At 35.0% G+C, this 23,299-nt stretch overlaps 2 protein-coding genes across 4 annotated transcripts; one reads left to right on the top strand and one right to left on the bottom strand.

The window, feature by feature from the left end:
- The first annotated feature begins 638 nt into the window (after positions 1-638).
- On the top strand, positions 639-11,164 carry LOC112512335 (ELMO domain-containing protein A). 2 transcript variants are annotated; one of them, XM_025118223.1, is made up of 10 exons: positions 639-831; positions 1,751-1,925; positions 2,044-2,140; positions 2,630-2,742; positions 4,717-4,785; positions 6,523-6,638; positions 6,713-6,767; positions 10,109-10,229; positions 10,535-10,677; positions 10,871-11,164. In XM_025118223.1, the coding sequence occupies exons 2-10, from the start codon at positions 1,782-1,784 to the stop codon at positions 10,970-10,972; spliced, it is 960 nt and encodes a 319-aa protein (XP_024973991.1). In that variant the 5' UTR covers positions 639-831; positions 1,751-1,781; the 3' UTR covers positions 10,973-11,164. The 2 variants fall into 2 exon arrangements, with proteins under 2 accessions (XP_024973991.1, XP_024973992.1); XM_025118224.1 differs by having other exon boundaries at positions 10,765-11,164.
- Positions 11,165-13,984: 2,820 nt separating this feature from the next.
- Positions 13,985-19,395, bottom strand: LOC112512385 (NADH--cytochrome b5 reductase 1-like). Of its 2 annotated transcripts, none has more exons than XM_025118323.1 (11): positions 19,307-19,395; positions 19,201-19,240; positions 17,879-18,022; positions 17,530-17,671; positions 17,057-17,147; positions 16,882-16,959; positions 16,186-16,266; positions 16,009-16,098; positions 15,780-15,845; positions 14,310-14,396; positions 13,985-14,191 (listed from the first exon to the last, which is right to left on the bottom strand). In XM_025118323.1, the coding sequence occupies exons 3-11, from the start codon at positions 17,970-17,972 to the stop codon at positions 14,099-14,101; spliced, it is 822 nt and encodes a 273-aa protein (XP_024974091.1). In that variant the 5' UTR covers positions 17,973-18,022; positions 19,201-19,240; positions 19,307-19,395; the 3' UTR covers positions 13,985-14,098. The 2 variants fall into 2 exon arrangements, with proteins under 2 accessions (XP_024974091.1, XP_024974092.1); XM_025118324.1 differs by having other exon boundaries at positions 19,201-19,234; positions 19,307-19,390.
- Between the last annotated feature and the right edge of the window lie 3,904 nt (positions 19,396-23,299).

Genomic DNA, 23,299 nt, shown 5'->3' with positions numbered 1-23,299 from the left:
ATAAGTATAACTTATTAAAGCTTCATGTTTGAATTTGTATAACTAACTGTAAATAAATTAATCAAATAAATGATAAACATCTCATTTTAAATATAATTTTTTTAAAATATAGTTAGAATAATTATTGAGTTCTAACAAAATATTTAATTATTATCTTTGTATAAAAATTATATTATTAAACTAAAAAAATTGAATTAAAGAAATACACAAAAATGGAGAAATTTTAAATAGTCATTTTGATACCAATATCAATATTTTTATTTAATTTTTTATGATATTATTTATATTTCATTCAAAAATAAAAACATTGTTTTTTTTAAATCACATAAAACTGTATTGTAACATCAACCGAGACAAAAAATAAATAAAATAAAATATAAAAATCAAAATGTATTTCACTGCATTGTACGACTACCCTTCTAGTATATTATAAACCATAAGGATGAAACCAGCAACGAATTAAAAACCACGGACATAAAAATCAAAACTCCAAACCCAACGGGGATGAAAATTGTAATCTTTTACAAAGCATAGGGACGAAGATTGTAATAAACAAGATAAAAGCAGGTTGAGAATTGGTCAAAATAGACCGACCCGATCCGACCCAAGGTTCGGTTTCACAAATTCCAGAATACGTAAAGTACATGTAAAGGGATCGGGAGTCTCTGTTTGCTTGTGTTGGTCTAGGGAGAGAGAGAAGGGGAGAAACAGAGAAGGGTTTTCTTCGTCTCGTTTCTTACTCTTCCTCTACTTCCCTCCGTATGTATATTCTTCTTGGAATTTGAATTGGGTTTCAATCAATCCACACCGATACGCTTCTGTTTCTCCACGGTAAGATCGTTTCTTGTGATCATATATATGTAAATTTCAAATTACGAGCATGATAGAGGCTTCCAATCGAATTGGATTGTAATTGGTTTAGTTTTGCATTGATTTAATCTTTAGTTGTTGCAATTGCTCGTTCATGCCTAAATTGTAATTTATAATTTTCCCTTTATGATGTTTGTTTGGACGGTGATTATGAATATGTCAAGTACTGGTTCTGTTCCAAAGAAAAAGTTGTATACTTATGTCAAACCTAGTAGATTTGAACTTTAAAGTTCGTATGGATTGTTCTAGATCTGTAGTGAAAGTCAATCACTTGGTAAATCTGTATGATGGATGAACGCTTTTTGTTACAGGATTGGTCTTATTGTCTACATCGAATTTGTACTGGTTTGTAAGTTTGGTCATAATAGTTCACTTTTTCAAAAGTTGAACGTATATGAACTTCTTGTTGTGAGCATGCACTTTGAGGCCCTTTGTAAGTCTTTTGCAGTGGCTATAGCTTCCGTTTTAGTTGTTTGGGGATCTGAGTTAGTTTTTGCTTTTGAGTTTGGGATGTTAAAAATGCTGTTAGAATGGTAGCCTTTGATGTACAGTGGGTTGCATTTATCACCTACCGCAACATATTGAGTGTGGTTCAATTTTGAAGTTATTTATGGGCTTGACGAGGATATGAGAAATTCAAATAAGTTTTGAGTTTCCCATCAGGCACGACAAAGACATTATTAAGCGAGAAAGCTTGTGACTGCATCTCAATTTTTTAATTTAAGGTCCTTTAGAAGTCTTTGATAGTGGGCTAATAGTAACTTCTTGTCATGGACCTCATGGTTTTAATTGATTTGAGGGTTGTTAGGTCTGTTATTGCTTTGTGCTTTGAGTGTTATGGTGGAACTTAAAATGTGGTTTGATGATAACTTTTGAACAGGCATTAGTCAAAATTAAGCATTCAAGTACTAATGACATCAAGAACAATGAGGAGAAGACTCCTTCATGGGGATGTTGATGGTAAAAAGCGCGAGCATTTAATAACTGCGGATTTGGATGACTTGAATGAACCTTTACTGGGAAATGATGAGGAATACAATCCTAAGCAAATAGAGGTGCTTTCATCTTCCCAATTTCCTTTTCATCATACTGTATTTATCATGAAAAGATGCTTCCAAATTTCCTTTTGATTATAATATATCTACTATTGATATCCTTGCATCTTACATACAGAAGCTTGAAGCTATCATTTACGACGAAAGAAGAAAAGAACGCCTCCACTGGACATTACTATTCTCTCAATTAATTTCAGAATGGGCACAATGGTTGGGTATGATAATTAATGATGCTTATTACTTATTCTTCATCAGTTTCCATTTTCTGCACTGGCAGGAAGTAGTACCTAGAATGTACTAAACTCGAGCAAAAAAAATTATCACCTAAGCAGCTTCTCCATATTATTATCAAATCAAAGACCGTGGCTGAGGGTTTTATTTAGTACCAAGACATTGCCATATGAACTTGACGCACTGAAGTATCGAGCATTTTTTGTTGTTATGTTTTGCAACCACAATTATTGTTGTTTCACTCGGCTTTTTTGTAAAACTGTGGGAACTTAGTTTGATATTATGTCATGCATAGTTTGTGAAAGATATCTATTTGGAATGATACAGAATAATGGCAACTTACATAAGCAATTAGTATTTTTGGGAACTAGAATTTATGGTTCAAACGGTAGAACTGCAGTAGTTGTATGGTTTGTCTTTGCGGTGCCTAGTGGTAATTGCTGACTAATTTTCATTTTCTATTTTCTTTCTAGCAAATATTGTTCTTGGGTCTGGATCATTTATTGCACGGCTCTGGACTTTGCCTTCAACAGCTGGAAGTGGACAGATAAAGAAGTTTCTTCCACCAATACTTAGTCCATTGCAGGTATAATTGAATTGGTGCAGATATTCTGCTTTGACTTTTGACACATGATTAAGTGCACATTTTTTCTGAATGTGAAATATATCATATTATTAAACAAGGCCAACACTGGATTCATTCTGCATATTATAATTTGAATTTGGTAGAGCTACATCTATTCAGCTTGAGGGTTAGATTGCTCATTAACCCCTGAACTTCCAAATATAGTTCTGCATCCCCCTTACCTTGTTCTTTTATCCTAGTTTGACCATGTTTCATTGGAAATCGTTCCTGGAAATGGTGATGAGATAAAGGGGGTCATTGTTGTAAAACTAATGAATCCATATGTGAAGCATATTCCAGGCTTATGAATATGCTACTCAATTGAGCTTATTGGTGAAGCCACCCCTTCAGCTTAGTTTCAGTGATCCAGGTAGTATAAGGAAACTGGTTAGTAGTTCTCTAAGAATTATCCTGACCAAGGGAACTTGACCTTTACTACAAATGTTATGCACTGTTCAAAGGTTTCTGAGGAATTACAAGAGCTTTTTACTCATAGCCTGGATCCTAAGTTCATGAGCATCCCTTGAAGGAGCTTGTCATTCTCACTTATATTGGCCATATTTCTTCTCATTAAGCTTTTGTTTGAGCTACACTTGTTGGAATTTCTGGTTGTAGTTGTAGCTTGCTTTCATGTGCTTATACCTGAGGTGAAGAGTTCTATTTCAGCTTCTGAGAGTATTGGCTTAATTGTCTCTGGAGAGAGAGGTGGCTTTTAGTATGGAGGTGGAGGCCAGAGCGTTTTGTACTATAACTGTTACAAGGAGTGGGATCATATCAAGTACGAGTGCACCAACCATTCTAAAGAAGGTTCTGGTTGGGTTTGGGTGCAACTTAGTTTGGAGGAGCTCTCTGCACTTCCCTAATGATTCTTCTATTCGTAGGTCACATTGATAAGCTCTGTTGGAGCTTTAAGAGTTCAGAGGACTTTAAGAATCATGGCCTTCAGCGATAAGCTCTGTTGATGTTTAAAAGGTTCAGACAAGGGCTGTCTGGAGTGATTAGAACCTACAGGCTGCAGTGGCAGATGGCAGTGTAACTGATTAGGGCTTACTAGGCTCTTATAGCATGTTAAGATTTATGGTTGGAGAAGGCATCTATACCAAGTGGTAAGCTCTGACTATTATATGATAGGTTGGTGCCTGCGGATCTTAACATATAAATAGGTGGAGTTGCTGATAGTACAATGTAAACTTAAAATATTTGCATGCAATCTTACACAAACCAAGTTAATGGCACTATACAGCATATTCAGTAAATAGATTTGTACCACATGGCGCTCTGGACCAACCTGCGTGTGGACCTTCTACACCTACATGACCATGATCAGTAAATGCTACCTACAGTGGAGCACTCTTGATATACCAAAAAATATGGTCATGAAACTGGTTGATTACAGTGACAAGGAACGCGGTTCTCATGGCATAACTTTATTCACAGACCTTGTTTACCTATCTAGAGTCTAGACCATAAAACCTGCCAAGATCTGCCCAAAATTTATGGTTTTGGCCCATGGTGTAGAAAACCAGTCTTTGAAAGAAATCACATTAATAAACATCAAAATCCTACATTCCTACCCCTGTAATATCCAAAGAACACCATGTTTTCTTACCTTGTTGGATTTTTTAAAGTAATTTGTACTCGGTGGTTTGAATGTTTTTCACTTCTCTGCCGGCAGTAATAATAATGCGATGAAGAGGGAAGTATAGAAGAAGCAATTATCTTATGAATGGTATTAACTATTCAGCTAGTTGTATTCCTACTTCTCTAGAGTATATGAGGAAACATGTATATGAATATAGAAAAGGACAAACATGCTCCTTGTACATAAAATGGGGCTATGACCTACATGTTATGGATAATTGATTATAAGACTTGTGTTTGTTCATGTTGTTACACTTTGCTTGCTTCTTATCCTTTCAATGGTTATGCGGGTAGGCGGCAAGACTCAGAAATCTGCAGAAAAGATTGGCGGTCCCTTTTGATGGTTCCTGTGTTGAGCATCAAGTGAGTATTCATTGATTTTTTTCATCCAATCTTATGATTGTGTATTCTCCTTGCATTTTGAATATTTGGCTAGATTTCTTTTTTAATGTCTTATTCTTGTTCAAGTTAAGATGTTTCTTTTTTCTATGATACACAAGAAGTTGGTATATTTTGTATTCCAAGAAGGGAAGGTCATAAAGATGCAGATCGTAGAACTTAAATAGATATTATGCTGTTAAATATCGAACGGAGTTTAGTGCTTAAATGCATTTGCTGCATCACTTGTTATCGACACTCATAGTCAAGAAGGCTAATGTATGCTCTGCGGGATGTATATTCCTACATTTGCCAATAGCAAGTCTACTGTTCTTTGTTTTCACAGTATAACTGGTGACGACATGGCCATTTTTTTTATAGAAGTTTAAAGAAGTTATGATTGAGCTATTATTAGTTTTCACAATATAGGTGGGGACTGGGGACAACAAGGGCATGTATAGAATTTTAAAGAAATTATCATTGGAAATTATGTATTATTGTTTTGGGAGATAAAATGTACTTATCTATTCAGTATGATAACGGAGATGATTAGGATACTTATCATACGAGAACAGATTTAAGATAAATATCCTAATTGTTGTTAGGTTCAATATTAGCTTTGTCAATTGACATAATAGTTAGGATAGTTAATAGCTTTGTTATGGAGATGTTAAGATTTATTAGCATTATGATTATTGCTATCTGTGTCTTCGATGATAGATTGAGAAACACTTCCATGATATCAATGATACTGTGTTTACGACAACATTTTTAGTTCATGTGTTTCTTCTCACCCCCATCTTTCCTTCCTTTCTGCAGCTCCATTTCTTAATCCTCTACCAGCCTTTGTTCAGCTTTAGTAACCATATTAGGCTTCTTCATGGACCAAGTGTAGACAAGCTTAATATGTCGGATATTTTAAATCAAATACCTCGGACTTTAGTTGATTTCTGCTATAGTCAAGAAGAAAGTTTTGTATAGTTTCATTAGCTTACCTTGCCACTTTACATCATTCATCAGAATTTTGCCCTTGTGGATCCTCTTGTGTTCTGTGCCATTTCAGTGAGCTTCACATTTCACATTATTGTTTAGGCTGCTTGAATACTTTATGCCTCCTTGAACACAATTTCAACAAACATATATTTTTTCCGAACCCTATCTTTGACATATTAAACATATAACATTTGTTAACATTTAGCTAAATGCCTCAGTCAAAGCAAATCTTATGGACCAAAAAGAATCACATTTTCTTTTGTAAATACTATGGGGACAACGGGGTATTTTAATTTAAATACTTTTTTCAATGAAAAATAGCAACTTGTTTGGGACATTCAAAGAAGGAAGATGTTGGAAATTCTTAGCAATGGAAGGAGTACTCTTTAATGTATTGTTGTACACTATGTTAAAGAAGGAATATCGTAAGTTCTCATAAATTGCCTCATTAACCGAAAAATGGTTAGAATCTTTGTCAACATAGTTGCATCCCTTGACTACCTTTTGCTGCAACTTTGAACCACCTTCTGCCTATTCCTTGTTTAATTGAATGAGTAATAGGTCTTAGGTTTTCCGTTATCATGTTCTACAGGTTGGTCTTGGTCTGATAATGGAAATCTGGCTTCCTTTGAGTTCCAGGATCTTGAATGATTCATGGTTTATTAGTTGATGGATGTATTGGTAGCTAATGTGTATCTTCCTTTGATTTCACTTGCACTTGGATATCAGGATGCACTTAAGCAGTTGTGGAGGTTAGCTTATCCGAATAGGGAGCTTCCAGAACTTAAATCAGAGCTTTGGAAAGAGATGGGGTGGCAAGGATCTGATCCTTCTACAGACTTCAGGTAACCTTGTTAAGCATGTTACAGAAATTGTATGCAGATTGGTATTGTTTTCAAAACTTGAATGTTATTTGCAGGGGTGGAGGATTCATATCTCTAGAGAATCTTATTTTCTTTGCCCAGAGATATCCGGTTCGTTTCTTGACTTGAATAAATCCTTCTTGTGCATTGCAGCAGATTATTTTTATGATGATGCCTATAATCAATATAACATTTTGGGAATGGTAGCTTAAATATTCTTATGCATGCTTATGTACTTAAGCTTATGACTAGTATTTTACGGGCTCAGAGATTTGATACAAACATTATGCAAATGCAACAAAACCGCGCTTTTAGCCAAGGTTTGTGAATTGCGGAAGCGCTAGATGAGACGTAACCCTCGAGCTGTCCGAGGCAGAAAACAAATAAACTTCAAAATAATTCATAGCATGCAAAATTATAATCCCATATCAAACTATCAATGATATAGTAGTAGTAAAATTACTACTACAAGTGGACCAAACATGCTAACTGGACACTTGGACAGAATCTTATACAAAATATATATGTTTTTGATATATACACAGAACATACTAACTGCTGTATAATACACTGATACACAATTATATATTTATGTGTGTGTGTGTGCAAAAAAATTATCTATTAATATATACACAGTAACACATAATATATGAACATGCTATATACAATATATGTACCAAGTACAACTTACAAAGTTACAAGTTCAACAGCGGCAAGAAGGTCTCCTTGAGAGAAAAGGGTCAGTTGGTTTCTTGATTGAGATAAAATAAGGCAGTCCTTTTTTGACTCGTTAAAATAAAAAGTACAACTTTTAGGGTTTTGCCTTTTGAGTCTTCTTTTAGATAAAAAATCAGGACCTGCAAAAAGAACCCAACCAAGTCCTACCGCCTCACCACCTCATACCACCAAGGTGCACCTCAACCGATTTTTAGAACCATGCTTTTAGTATAGAAATAGCGTACCATTGTGGCACATGAAATTGCCATGTTCAAGGGCTTGACTCACAACTTTTAACACTAGAAGTGACCCCAAGAATTTATAACTTGTGTCCAAGAGACCTAATTGCCTCCACGTCACAAAATTATGTATTTGGGTTAGTGTTAGATTAGTTAAGTTTTAGCATTGGCCCATCAGCCCACTATTGTACTATGTTTCAGAAAGCCCACTTCTGGCATGTAGCTCAGTTGGCAAAGGGGTGGGCTGACTTTGCCAAATACAAGACAGGTCCTGGATTGATCCCAAGCCCCCTGATAGCCTCAGCCGCCGAGTGAGCCAAAAATGCCCCCTCATTGGTGTCCTTGGAGGCAGGTTCCGTATGGGGCCAGTTAGGGTTGCCGGTAATCAACTTTCTGCCCAGAATATTCTAACAAATACAAACAAAATAGAGAATAGAACCTGTATATGTTCCATGGTATTAGTGCCTTAGAGCTGGGATTTATAGAAAACAGTCTCTGCTGGCTTTGGCAAGTGGCATGATCAGATTCCAATCCAAATGGAATCTTTCTTCTAAAGCAATGAGATGCGTGGTTGGACATCATAAATTGTTAGCTTCCATGTACATTTTTTTGTCTCATTGTTTTTTGTTGCTACCGCTGCCAGTGTGGTAAGGTTTGCGATGGCCTTCATTCGTCTGTAGCCGTCATTTCTGTCTGACCTGTACAGTGTTTCTTGCACCTTACACCTTGCACCATCCCTTACAACCATCATCGACTTAAATCGCCAGTCCTTGTTAGAGCTTGTGGACTTTTCTTCGACCTACATTCGAAGCCATCAGACTTTTCCACAGAGTTTTTTATGGACTAGTTTGATAAGATTGTTTCATAATCTGTTCTTTCGCCATCCTCCAACACCTTTCAGTTAAGCCGGAGCTTGTCATCCCTTGTTGTTGCTTCTCGTCTGCTCTTTTCTTTTTCACCCTCCAACCAGGGTGGAGTTTTGATGTTGACATCCTTTGCTTTAGATGGTTTTTGAAAATTCTGTTAGTGCTGATGGTACTTTTGGTCTTAATTTTGTGAAGCCATCTGTTTGCTTTGATGTGAACATGAACGTTTTGTTTGCTTTGCATAATTTGTCCTGATATTGGAGCAAGAAACAAGAAAATCCATTGGAAAAGGGAAAAAAATACTTGTATATTTGTTTACTAGCTTTTTTTGGTAGAAATTTGGTTTAGGTCTCTGTAGTTGGTAAAATTTAGTCTTTTCCCTCAAGCAATTCCTGAAGATTTATTAGTAGTTCGAAGATCCAGGACCATGCTTTCATTTGCAAGCCCTCCTTTCATGTCCAACCCACCCCGTACGGTAGACGAATCTTGCCGAATCATACTAGTTGCATATCATTTATTTGCAATACTCACTCATTAATGCAAATCTCATCGTGACATGCAACATACATCTCATGCAAGTGACAACATAAATCACATATGCATCATCGTCATTTATCACATTATACACATACTTGAATATCATATTGATAATATCAAGTCATCATAATCTTTCTCATCCACATCATATTTCATATCATGCATATACTTAAATATCATGCACATTAAATAATCAAGTTATCATCATATGCATATAAACACATCATGCAAATATCATGGATAAAATACTTTTGTAATAATCATGTATATATCCCATAAAAAATCGCATAATGTACTCACCTTGAAGTGTTAACGTTCAGTAGGCTTTTCTCTCACAAACGGCAACCTATATGATAATTATACCATGATATCTCATTAACATCTAAATTTCTCCAAAAAGTCAACAAAAGTCAACTATTGTCATTCTGCCCCAACCTAAAGTCAAACTTCGTATATGAGCATCTTAGTATACCTCAAACAACTCTAATTGACCTATTATTAACAACCACATAGGTCAAACGAACCAAAAATCAACCCTTGGTCAACTTAGTCAACTCCAAGGAGACCAAAGCCCCTGTGGCGACCAGAGCCTCTGGTTGTATTGACCAAAGCCTCTGTGACGACCAGAGCCTCTGTGACGACCAGAGCCTCTGTGGCGACCATACTTAGAGAATAATTCAACATCATACCAGAGCCTCTCTGGTCTCTCTTCCAGAGCTTCTGGCCTCGCGACCAGAGCCTCTGGTTGAACCAACCCATAGCAAATAATTCGACTAGGACCGCTATGGACTGCTTTTCTAACGATTAAATATTTAGGATTGCTTTGACATTTGTAGAATGTATGTGGCCTGTTTTTCTATTTCTTGAAAGTTTATGAGGTGGGTTGTCAATCCCTAAATGCCAATTGACTATTTAGTGATTTTCACTGATTTGAGGGGATGTTTGAGTAACAAGTCATTGATAAACATTGTTGAGGCGAAAGTTTTCTTTACATTCTCAAAGTTTTGAATATCTCCTGGAGTGCATTGCTTGTGATAAAATGTTTTGACATAAGTTGAACACTTTTAATCTTTTCCTTTTCTTTTATGAACAGGAGGCTTTTCAAAACCTTCTGCTCAAAAATGAAGGAAATAGAGCTGATTGGGAGTATCCTTTTGCAGTAGCTGGCATCAATATCTCTTTCATGTTGGTGCAGATGTTGAATATTCAATCAGGTATAGATAATATGATTTATGAGAAATCGTCTGCTTGACCTACCCATTACATCTTTCATTATCTATGTACTTAATTTTCCATTATTCAGTAGGCAATTGTTGAACATGCCACTAGACTATGGCATGCATTTGGTGTTTTGCTTTCAGTGGAATCAATTTGATCTATGCTTATCATTCGGTTATAAAAAAATAGACCCCACCGTCGGGTGGGACATACTATGCTTGTTTTGTTTGGTTTTTCATGCATCCCAAAGATGGCAAGAACTATGTTTTGATTTATATACACATTTATAATGTACTTGCAGGAACACCAACAACTTCGTTAGGGGTGCGCTTCTTGCGATTTCTGAGTCATGATGAATCGGCCTTTGATGAGCTTTTCTGTGTTGCCTTTAGGCTGATGGATGCTCATTGGCTCACAAAGCGTGCTTCATATATGGAATTCAATGTGAGCAACTAACAAAGCCTTCTTTTTCGATGTATATATAGTAGTTATATCCTCATCTTTGGTGAGCTTTGAACCCTTGACCTCCAGGGAGGTTACTGTTGAGCCAATGCCAATGACCCTTTGGGACAGGTGCCAAAGTTGTTGATGAGTTTCTAGCAAGTAGTAAACCTAAAAGCGCATTTGAATTGTGTAGGAGGTTCTGAAGTCCACAAAAACGCAACTGGAAAGGGAACTTGCACTCGAAGATGTGACATGCGTGAAAGATTTACCATCATACAATCTATTAAGACGATGAAAAAGACGGTTTGAGCTAAGATTTTACGTGAATGTTAGCCAGTTGTAAATTGATTTACAAGTGTTACATTATGTAGGAGGCAGATGCTAAATTTCACATCTGAAAAGAGAGGATAGGAACAAGTAAAAGGTCGCTCTTTTCTTTACCTGTACATCTTAAAATGTGATTGAATTGAAAGTAGAACTTGTTTCTTATAAAGGTGAAAGCCTAAGCCTGCACCTTCACCTTCACCTTCACCTTCACCTGCACCTTCACCTTCACCTTCACCTTCACCTGCACCTGCACCTGCACCATCTCTCAAAACGGTCTAGGATAGGACAGTGTAGAACAAAACTTGTTGCCTATGTTTGATATGACATTAGTTTGTGACAAAACGGACCTGAGTGGGATGAGAATGCATTTTTTTTATTCCATCAAAATAGGTGGGACGAAAATCGGGAAGATGGGACAAGATTGGTTGATTACTGAACTACCCATGTCTAAAAAATTCTACGATTCATTCACCCACCTGCCTCACCCTTGCCATTCCAATCTTATCCATTTGCTGATTCATATTAAAAATAGGATCCTAGGCTGCAGTCCTTGTTACCTGATTGTGTTTGTGTTGGTTAGACATCTTTGAGGAGACCGATCTAACCTCTACTCATTAGAGAATAACGTCGTTTTAACTTAATTGCAAAGAGTGTTAGTATTCGTGTGAAATAGGATTTCTGTTTAGACTTTACAGTTACCTTGTAATGTTTCTATGGCATGTTTTTATGTTGATGCTCTTTGTGTTTTCACAAAGGTGAAAGGGGAAAAAACGATGATTGGATGGTAGCAACACATATTGCTTGGCTTGACCGAATAAGCTCCTAGCTAAGCTATTAAGTCACAACCTTGTATAACTAACCAAGAAAAGCCATACACAGGACAATACTCACTACCATGGGTAAAGTACCATCCTAGAATGCAAGAGACCTATGTATAGCGGGTGAGCCCCCGATTTCATCCTATGAAAACAAGAGCAGGTATTGTGGTTCGATCTCCCAAACAAATTGAATAACCGTGGATGTTGGAACCAGATTAACACAATCAAGAAATTGGGGGCGGACCTACATACAATCAAGAAATCTTCAAAGTGGTGATGTACAACTAACAAGCATGAGCGGACCTGCGTACAAGAAATGCATGCATTTACCATGACTTTTCACAATGGAAAAGAATTTAAGGGTCTTAAAGTGCACCTACTTTAAATTCATGTGTGTTCTTTTAAAAAAACAGAAGTGTTTGTAGCTCTACAAGTAGTGTTACTATATGTGGTATTATAGGTCACAAGTTCAAATCACTTTGACTGTTTCTTATTTTTGTTTTTTATAATAGTAATAGGAAAAAGAAATCATTTTAATATTGGAAAAAACTCCTTTTTTTATATTACTTTTAATGAAATTGTAGGTTTTTAAAAAATAATATTTATTTACTTTATATTACGTCAATGATCATTTAAAAGAATTTTTCAATCCATCTCTATTGACAGGTCGTGTAAATGTAGATTCCGTATGTAAGATGCAATAATATCAAATTGTTAATGGATTATAATAACTTCACGTTCAAATAACATGTACAAAGCTACAAATTAACAATCTAGAAAATATTCACTGTTTCTTTTATCAAAAACGTAAATTCCAAAAAAAAAAATGTACATATTTTAACTTGGTTTAAGCTAAGAAACATACTTTCAAAATCGACAGTAATTGTTGCTCAAGCATTTTATATCTCAAACATAAAACAGTAAAAGTGAAAAAATAATTTTTCATAACAATAGTTCTCATTTGAAAATGCATTTTCATGTTTCTAAAAATGTCTGAAGTATGGCAGTTTAAGCAACAGAAATCATCTTGTGGTGACGGGGAGACTTTTTTCAATTGGGGTGACGAGACACAGAAGTATGACGTTATGAAATTCTACCTCAGATTTATTGACTTTAGTACACACTCCTCCGAGTTCATCTCAAGTCAACTTTAATGCATACTCGTACAAATGTCACTTTAAGTCCACAATACCTTAACGCCCACTCTTCCAAGTGTCACCTTAAGGATATCGAATCTTAATGTCTATTCATCCTCTAGTCAAGTGTCACCTCAATGTTCCTATCCGACCTTAATAGCATTCAAGATATGAAGATCGAAACTTCCAACTTGACAACACAATCAATTAGCCCTTATGCATAAGAATTAAAACATCATAATCACAAACTTGACAAATTATATCATGAAGGATCAAATATACCCAACAACATGTATGCTTCAAGTGATTATGCAAATAATGGGAATATAATATTCCCATACACAAATGAACACCCGAAACTGAGCAACTATCAAATAACCCTTTATGCATGGTTCAATAAGTCTGATACATGATTTATGACTTCAATTGTCAAATGTCAAACAACCCTTTAATTTATCAAATACTTTGATATATCATTTCAACCGCCTTCTCATGATTCTTCAGTTCTTTTTTTTTATCCAGGTTCCCTTTTTATATCAATTTAATTTTAGATTATAATTTAAGACATTATTCATAATTGGTTTGGTTACTTACGTTCAAACATTTGGATTTGAATGTTAATAAGAAATTGTAATTTACTTTTAGTTGTGAAAATTTACATATTGTAACTTCTTATGGGTCCGTTTTGGTTCTGGGTTCGAGGATAGCCGATTGTGGATGGTGAACCGAAGAGAACCATCTACCACCCAAGAGAACCATCTACTTGCGACTTTCAAAATGTGTCTAAAAAATTAAAGCCACTTTGCATCGAGAATAAATTTTCCAAACATAACGCGGCACAAATGTATCATGGAACCATATAACAACACAATAACGCATATGTAACATACACATAACACAAGTTGCATCAACACAGATCCGAATTGGGGGTGGGATGTAAGTAGATTCATCATTCACTCCCTCCAAAGAGTAGAGCGACTATTTCCATAAACACCCCTCATTTGCAAAAAAGGACGTGTGTTTAAATTTGTTTCAGAAAAAAGGTTCCGGGAAAAGTTTATTCAAATAGAGTACTCAAATCAGATGAACAATGAAGATCCCAAATGCAAGAAAATCTAAAGACCATGAATATGTTTAGACTTAAAACTGGAATTGCATCTCTGAGTCATATCCCAAAGCTTCAAGATGAGCAGCCATGGCCTTGTTCATCGGAGGTGGACCACACCGTAGGATCTGCAGGTTCGTTTTGTTTCTTATTCAGTTTCTACCTTTTTTTCTTCAAAATTCATCATACCAAACGGACCCAGTAAATCTAACACAAAGGGGAGGGGGTAAAAGAATGAAAGTGTACCTTGATATCATATGCAGGACCAGGTAAATGCTCTTTGATCATTTCCTGTGATACGAAGCCGACGCCACCAGTCCATACCTCAGGTGGCTTCAAAAGTATAAACCACAATGTTTGTTAGTTCATCCATGACTATAACTACCGCCACAAAAAAATATTACATCCCAAAATGTATGAGACTCACGAGAGTGCAAACCAAACGGAACGAGGTGTATATATTCCACCTGGAGATGGGAGGAATGTATGCAAACCTGACATCTAGCCAAAGAGTAGGCCGGCTGTTTTCATAAAGACCCCTGGCTTGTGAAAAGTGTGCGTAGACTCAAAGTGTACAATGGGTTATTTTTAGTGATAACTTTCCTTTTTAGGCAAGGAATTGATGATTACACATACGGTATATAAATTATTAGAGTTCAAACTTTCTTAAGATGAAACTTTTTGAACTATGCATCCAATTTGAATTTGTAAACACTAGATTTGACACTCTAAATCAAATGTGGACTCTTGTAAAACAGGCTAGGAATAAATTAGTATTATTGCAGTGTGGCAATGTTATCAAACCCAAACCGAACTAAACGAACTCAGTAATCCCACAAGGAGTAGGGTTGTTAGGAGAGTAAGATGTACGCAAACATTTTCTCTACCTCTACCCCAAGGAGTAGAGAAGTTGTTTCTATGAGGACCCTCAGCTTGTGAAAAAATGGCAATGTTCATAACCAAAATGTAGAACACACAAACAACATCATCCGTAATTGGTATCTTGACCATACAAATTTAAGGACAAATGGGTCACAGATGGTGCAATTCAATAATTGGACACTGAAGTGCACAAGGGTAACAGCATAAGTTGACCTATCGATTTGCAAAAGTCCAACTTTACCCTAAAATCCTAAACACATATGTGCTAAAGTCCAGTTACATTAGAAAGATGTAGACACTACGGACTTCAATGTGGCATATAAAGCTAAGTACATGCCTTCAGAGAGTTGCAACCTAAAGCAAGGCAGTAGTATTCAAGCTTAGCATTGGAAGAGTTTGAAGATAGGAGGTTTCATACAAAAAGGGGAGCAAATAATTGTCTTTTGTGACCATCGACATGGTTGGAAGTTGGAATAAGAGATGCACAAAAAATCCCCGGCCCAAAAAGCCCAGGCCCATGCCAAGCCAAAAAGCCCGATCAGACCAAGTATTTTTTTCAATGCCAGGTCAAAAGCCTGAAAAAATGCCTGATCGGGCCCATTTTTACATCCAAAGCCCAGCCCAGGCTTTTTTTCTAACTAAAAACAAGCTTGGAAGGCCCAGGCCCGAAAAGCCCGGGCCTAGTCTTGGGGTCTGTTGTTGTACATAGATTTGAGATCAGAGTAATGGTGTTGAGGAAGGAATTAAGGCCAAAGGGAGTTCTTAAATTTTATGTGTTGGTGAAAGTGGTGGTAAGCAAATATGTGGTACATAAAGGTAAAAATAAATAAATACCTGATTCAATACATAGTAAATTTTGAAGCGGCTAGGGTAATTAGTCGCGAGTGCATCCAGCTCTTCCTGAAAGTCATCAAATGAGTTAAGAAAACTACACCTTACATGTAATGTTTGAAAGCAAAGTGACCATTAATCACACATCAGAAAGTGTATATTTTTATTTATCAACAGCAAGTAAATCAGCAGTCTAGTTGAAGATAAGCAATGAGAAAATATAATTACTTGCCTTAAGAAGGATGTCATCAGATGTGACGTTGGCGTAGATGAGATGCACCTTCGTTCTATCTGTTTGGTCTTCTAGAATAGATCTGGCAACCTAGGATTATAAACACAAAAAATAAATGGATTTTTACTTTAAAACCAAAGATCTCAGACTTGATAGGATTCAAAAACAAATAAACACCTGAAACATTGGAGTAATTCCAGAACCCCCAGCAATCATTCCCAATGCTCTCACCTGCCCAGGTTCATACCTGAAACGCCCCTGTAATTCACAACTTTCAACCTAAGTTAAGCTTCTAAGAATTTGGGTCTCTTTAATATACCGGTTGACTTTCAGCGATAGTAAATAAATCCCGACCAAAGAAGAAAATGATGATCTTTGATGGGACTTTTTTGGTTTCTATGTTTTTGCTTTGTTAGTAGGTAAAACCAAACCAAAGGAACCCACTAAATCCCACACGGAGTAGGGTAAGATGCATGTAGGCCCTCCTTTACCCGTAGAAGTTGAGAGGTGGTTCACGTGAAGACGCTGACTTGCTAAAGGGTTTTATGAAAAAGGTTTTGCAAGAACTTTTATGGGGGGGTATTTAGTGACTTTGAAAGTTTGTCTAAGATTTGAAAGAAATTAAGTTTTCAAGAGTTAATAGAGAGCTTGAGACAATTTTGGACAAGGAAGAAAGGCTAGGAAAAGTAGCCCGTATAGTAAGCAACAAGAAAAAAGATTAAACCAAGAACATTAAAAACCAGATATCATCAAACATAACATATATATATATATATATATATAGAGAGAGAGAGAGAGAGAGTACATAATAAGACAAGAGTATGAATGGACTCTTGCCACACATGATATATAATTATCGGAGAGTTAATGTACCTTAGGTCCCTTTACAGCCATATAATCACCTTCACGCATCTCTCGGAAATGGTGGGACATCCTACCTTGTGGATACATCTACATTTACGCAACGAATGGTGATGATTTGTATAAAGACAAAACATGCATAGATTAAACAAAATGACAAGTGTAAACAGAATTTTTGGATATGTACCTTAATAACCAACTCAAAGTATCCAACATCAGCATCTAGAGTGGTTGGTGTGTATGGTTTAATAACCTCTTCACCTTGGCTATCCTTACCCCTAAAGGATGAAGAACGAAACAAGCAAATTGATTTGTAAAAGGAAACATGCCATTTCACTGTAAAAAACAGATCTTTACTACACCATCTGTTTCCAGATCAAACAAGGATACACTTTGGTTTTTGAGATCAAGTTTTTCAAATTCAAAATTTATATGCATTTGTTACAATTAAAACCAAGATTTCCCTTCGTACCAAATGTTATAAGGTTCATTATGATCATCAATTTTTCCTTGAGAATTTTCAACTTCATGTCAAGTTTAGTGAAAATTGACCTTTGATGTCAAAACTCAATGTGTATCAAAATTTGAAGCAGAAGTATAGAGTAACTAAAAGAGGAATAAAGGTAGGTAATTTGTGATTGAAAGGGCAGTTTGATGTACCGGCAACTAATGTGCTGTCCAATAGGAAGTCCCAACACTGCAGTAGGTTTAGGAAGAGCAAATCTGAACTTTGCCACATTATGGCTAAGCTGTGTGCGCTTCACAAGCTTGAATTCCTTAAAATTTTCAGGATCTAAGCACCCTAATTAATGACAACCACCAGTTTATATTACAGTTTCGCAGATAACTAGATGGAACCCATGAACAAAAATGAAACTTAAAAAGGACCCCGGATGCACCAAGGCCACTTGCCTTAATGAGGGTAGTTAGATTTTTAATACCATCGATATTAAAGAAAACAGGTCAATCATGGAAGAATAGTGATTCAATTTGAGATATTTTGATGAACCTTTAGGTTTCTTGTTGAAGAGGTAGTAAGCAGCAACGGTAACAACAACAACAGCTATGCCAAGCTGGATATCAGGCACTTCCAAGAAATCCATTAATAGGCAAAGAACCTAATTGTGCTATTATTTGCTGCAATCAATCTGGCCTGAAAAATACATCACCACAAAAAGAGCTTAAAATTTTCGCATTCCTTTGGTGAACAAGAAGCATATTATGCATTACTGATTCTCCACAAGTACAATGTGCTTGTTCTTGTGAAAAATCCTTTCAAGATAGTTGAATGCAATTCTTTCACACAAGTTTATCTGTATGATTACATAACAACAAATGCCCCCAGAAGCTAATATAAGTTCTAAACTGCAAAACATGAAGTTAAAATCAAGCTGTAAAACATGTCTGTAACAATTAAGTAGATACAATTTAGTTGTGACAATTTACTTTTCTGTTTTATTTGTTTCCAGTACATGTTGAAATACAAACAAAAGAAAAGCCTAAAAGGGAAATTGAGTAACTTGAAACTTCAACCAAATCAAATCTTATAAACAAACTAATGAGAGAAAGGTGATATATATAGTCTATATAAGCATATTATACATATGTTTAAGTGTGTATGATCTACAATTAAATTCGCCAATTGCATTAACAATATTTATCTCCATAATACCAGCAAGAATGACAATAGCTACTTGGTTATGCTCGTTGGGATACATCTAAGGAACACATTATCCAAATCATAACCCGTGGATTCGAACCTCCATTCCAGATTTCCATCCACTCAATTTTGTGTGTGTTCTATAATCTAACCTTCAGAAATGACATGCAGGGGAAGACCACAAACACCTAACCACACATAATCTTGTGGCATGCTTATATCCATGTTGAATTTCATAAAGAAGAACAATATATGAAATCAAACCCATGTCTTGGAAGAAAACACATCAACTATCATATAAAAAACTCAAAGGAGTGGAATCCCATTTCTAGAAAGACATTAAGACAATAGATATGATTGTAAATATAATAACTATAGAAAACTATGTACACCAAATTCATTCTCTTCAAAACAGGTATACCTGCTACTGTATATGTACAATAAGGCACAAAAATGGGTTAGTTGAATACATTCCAAATTAATATCAATACTGTGAAACATAGATCATGAATCAAAATGCTGTGGTTGTACCAATTTCATATCGATCCCCCAGTGGGATAATTCATAATTATGAATCAGTTAATCAGAAGCAACTTTCATCAGCACTAATACATGCAACTCACTTCTCCTATAATCGATTACAAATATACAAAATCGCAAAGTAGCAGTACCTCAAATTTGCCCACCAGTCAGTGCTCCACACACCTGAAACTAAGAGCAATAAGAGTAATTGATATATGTATGTATATATATGTATATAATACGAAGGTGACGTACCAGATGGAGGTTATGGGATGAAGTGGGTGAAATCAGACAGAAATAGAGTAGTTGATGAATCCAAAGGGTCAAACTTGGAGTGTTTGTGTTGTGGGATCCGCTGTAAACTATATATGTTTTTGTCTGCCTCTGCCATACCTAACCAACCCCCATTAAGTATACCAATTACCAAACTCTTTTCAAGGGGTGCCATCGTCGCCCATGGTTTTTTGGATTTTGGTTGGAATCTTCTGGGGTGTTTGTTGAATTATTTCTAAGAATAGACTATGATTTCATTTCAGTACCTGTGGTTTGTTAAAGATTACACCTTTCATCCTTATGTTGTTAAAGTTACTGTTTCATTTATATAGTTTTTGGAAATATTTGATTTTATGGAGTTCAAAAAATGTTAAGTAATTGTGTGTGTGTGTATATATATATAGTAATTGTGTGTGTGTATATATATATATATGTATAAACACTTATTATATGTAAATTTGAAATTTAATTAATTATGCATTAATAAATATATCTAATACTTAAAATATGTTAAGAATACTAAAAGGGTACTCATGTAATGCAGCGAAATACATCTTAATTTTAATGTTTCGTTTTATTATTTATCTCAGTCGAAAAATATAAATTTAAAGATATCATAAAAATTTGACAAAAATATATTGATATTAATATAAAATTAACTATTTGAAATTCATATTTTTTGTGTAATTTTTTAATTATAATTTAATTTAGTTTCAATAACAAAGTAATTTATATTTGTTTTAATAATATAATTTTCTTATAAAGATAATAATTAATTATTTTGTTAGAACTCGATAATTATCCTAATTATAATTTAGATTTTTTATATTTTAAAATCAAATGTTTATTCTATATTTGATTATGTTTATTCGCAGTTAGTTACACGAATTCAAACATGAAACTTTAATAAGTTGTACTTATGCATAATTTACTTGTAATCTTGAATTTTAAGTAATATGCATAAATATACAATACTTCATGCATAAAAAATGGATTTTAAGAGTTTTAATTAGATATTTAATTTCAAAAAATACATCCAACCACCCTCTTGAGTCTGATCAACCACTTAGAACTATGTGAGACAATATTTTTATACTTGAAATTTTATAGCAAAACATTGTGTTGTGAAGGTTCGACTTTCTTTTACCTTCAACCTTCATAACATTTTGTTATGAAATTTAAGTATAAAAATATTGTCTCACGTAAATCCAACTCTTAACCTATAATTAATTATTTTATTATATTTAAATTATCAATAAAGTGTTAATAATCAATTGCTAGAACACCACCATCCAACAAACAACTCCTTGGTTGGAATATAGCGGAGATTAATTAATAAATTCTAGAACGTTCTTCATTTAAGAACGGATGGAATTAAATTTTATTTATTTTAATTTATTTATAACTTTTATAAGATTCTTTGATTTTCATCATTCTTATTAACAACCATTATTTTATTATATTAGATAACGGATACTTTGATCATTTTCTCATTATCTTAAATTTTATTTAAAAAAATAAAAGATCTATTATACATTATTATAAAATATAAAAAAAGTATGTATATATATATATATATATATATTATAGGGATGGGACGGGGTTTGCAATCCCCGGCCCCGGCCCCGGCCCCGGTTTATATAAATAGTCCCCGGCCCCGGCCCCGGTCAACTTTCGGTCAACCCCGGTCAACCCCCGGTCAACCCCCGGTCAACACCCGGTCAATTTAAAATTAATAAGTTTTTTCTAAGCATGATCAACATAACAACATAATTAGTTAATTACATCATATCTAGTCTTACCTAATAAAAATAATAAAATTGTAAAATTAACAATAATCCAATAAAATTGTAAAAGCCCAAGTCCATAATAAATATAAGCTCAATTATATATATCACATAAGCCCAAATAATAAAAATGTTTAATATTTATATATATACCGGGTACGGGGCGGGTCGGGGGATACAATACCCGGCCCCGTCCCCGGTTTGCCTCTACCGGGGATCCCCGGCCCCGGCCCCGGTACCCGTTTTAGCGGGGAATCCCCGTCCCCGTCCGGGTCGGGTGAACCGGGTTCCCCACCGGGTCGGGCCAAATCACCATCCCTAATATATTACCAAACCGTGCCATTAGCATGTATTCTTTTTGTGGAATGTAGAATTTATACAGATGAACCGATGAAAACAAGGTGGGCAAAAGGAGGTTTTTTATGGTGGGTTTGAGAAAGAACGCCTCAAAGAGATGGTGGAGTTTCTCTCGCTACGGAACCCATGTTTCTCGTCTGTTCAAGTAAAACATTCGTGTTCGTTGTCATGCCTTTTGGGACGACATACTTGAATCAATTTTCTTCATAGGTTTAATGTGTTGTGCTGAGATAAAGTAACAAAGGGTTTGATTCTTCAATGAACAACAATAATTGTTATAGAGGATCAGGTCAGTAAAGAGGTATGGAAGATGGGGGGTACGAGAAAGAGGTACACCACAGATGGGAGTGGGGATCATCGGTGTGTTTTTTAGTTTTAATAGAAAACTATACATTAACTAAAATATCTTCAATTTAACTAGAGTTGACATTCAAACTTAACGATAGTTAGTTGAAGGAATGAAAATGAAAAGATATTGCAAATATGAAGGATAAATTTGCAATAAATAAAGTTTAATTAAATTAGTACCCAGATTTGACCAAACTTCAATGCGTGGTAATAGAGTAGTACTTAGCACACTCTTTTGCACCACCAAGGTACCAACCACAATTATGGATTATATGGTATCATTTTTTAATATTATTTTATTTTAAGAAATATATTTTATATAATATATCCAATTTCATATATATATATATATATATATATGTGAAAATTTCCGATTATTTCTTCTTATGAAACACATTTTTCAAATGTTTTATTTATAATTTAAAAAAAATGAAACTAAAATTGTATGTAAGTTTAGGAGGTGGAGTTCCTTCAATGGTTCATCTCTCTAAACACGACTACAACCACCCAAATATCATCAATGTTTGGTGAACATTTATATTATTAGAAAATTAAATTAATTTAAATTATATTTAGCTATATTTTAAAGTTCTTATACTCTCATAATTATATTAATTATATATTTATCATTTAATTTTAATAAATATTACCTAATATAGATTAAGGAAAATTAATTAAAGTTTTCTTTTTCGGTTGTTGGTTTCATTTCTTAGTCATTTCTCTCCAATTTTCACCAAAACGTCACTACCTCCACAATTGGTACGTCCATGACTTACAGAGCTAGCTAAAAGACAAAAAAAAATTACATATTTTACCCAGGTCTGGAATTGGCACATCTATGACTTACGAATCCAGGTAAAATTCAAAAAAAGTTTCATTTTTTACCCAGGTCCGCAAGTAGCACCTCCGCTAGATGTCAGTCCACGGAGAAACCCTAATGGAATATCTTGGACAGGAGCGATGTAGTTGGGTCGGCAATTACAAACACCACCTACCAACGCTAAATCGACAAGTGGGGGTTACCCTTTTAACCTTTACGTAAAAAGGGTAAATAGGATCATCCATTTATACACGTAACGATTAATATTTGAAACAAAATTTATCTCTATGAATGGTGTTCTGTTTGCAAGTTCATCATGCATGTCACTATCATTGCAAGTATTCACTCATGGCAGGTCAAGTAAGTTTTCCCTATCCCATGTAAACTTAAACCGGTTTATTTAACAATGTTAGATGATTGTAGTTTGATTGCATGTTAAACTTTATAATTACATATTTGTTCCATATGTTGAATCCGTGTTTTACGTGTTTTTTGATGCATGAATCTTCGTTATGATATGCTATTTTTTGCCGAAATTCAATGCCGCAATGAAGAACAGTTTCACAAGTCATGGACCTGTCCGTATCTTACAGACCTATTCTTCACAACGACATTGAATTTCAACCAAACATTATGCTTTATACTAAGTTACAATTTTAGTCA

The sequence above is a fragment of the Cynara cardunculus genome (genome assembly GCF_001531365.2).
Source record: "Cynara cardunculus var. scolymus isolate 2C chromosome LG 5, CcrdV1, whole genome shotgun sequence".
Classification (NCBI taxonomy): Eukaryota; Viridiplantae; Streptophyta; class Magnoliopsida; order Asterales; family Asteraceae; genus Cynara; species Cynara cardunculus.
This window is presented reverse-complemented; position numbering and strand designations above follow the sequence as displayed.

Coding starts and splice junctions, on each gene's coding strand:
- LOC112512335 (XM_025118223.1), top strand. CDS start 1,782: ATGACATCAAGAACAATGAGGAGAAGACTCCTTCATGGGGATGTTGAT. Junction 4,786..6,522: donor GTTCCTGTGTTGAGCATCAA/GTGAGTATTCAT, acceptor CTTGGATATCAG/GATGCACTTAAGCAGTTGTG. Junction 10,230..10,534: donor GATGTTGAATATTCAATCAG/GTATAGATAATA, acceptor ATGTACTTGCAG/GAACACCAACAACTTCGTTA.
- LOC112512385 (XM_025118323.1), bottom strand. CDS start 17,972: ATGGATTTCTTGGAAGTGCCTGATATCCAGCTTGGCATAGCTGTTGTT. Junction 16,960..17,056: donor ACTTTGAGTTGGTTATTAAG/GTACATATCCAA, acceptor GCGTAAATGTAG/ATGTATCCACAAGGTAGGAT. Junction 15,846..16,008: donor CTGATGACATCCTTCTTAAG/GCAAGTAATTAT, acceptor GATGACTTTCAG/GAAGAGCTGGATGCACTCGC.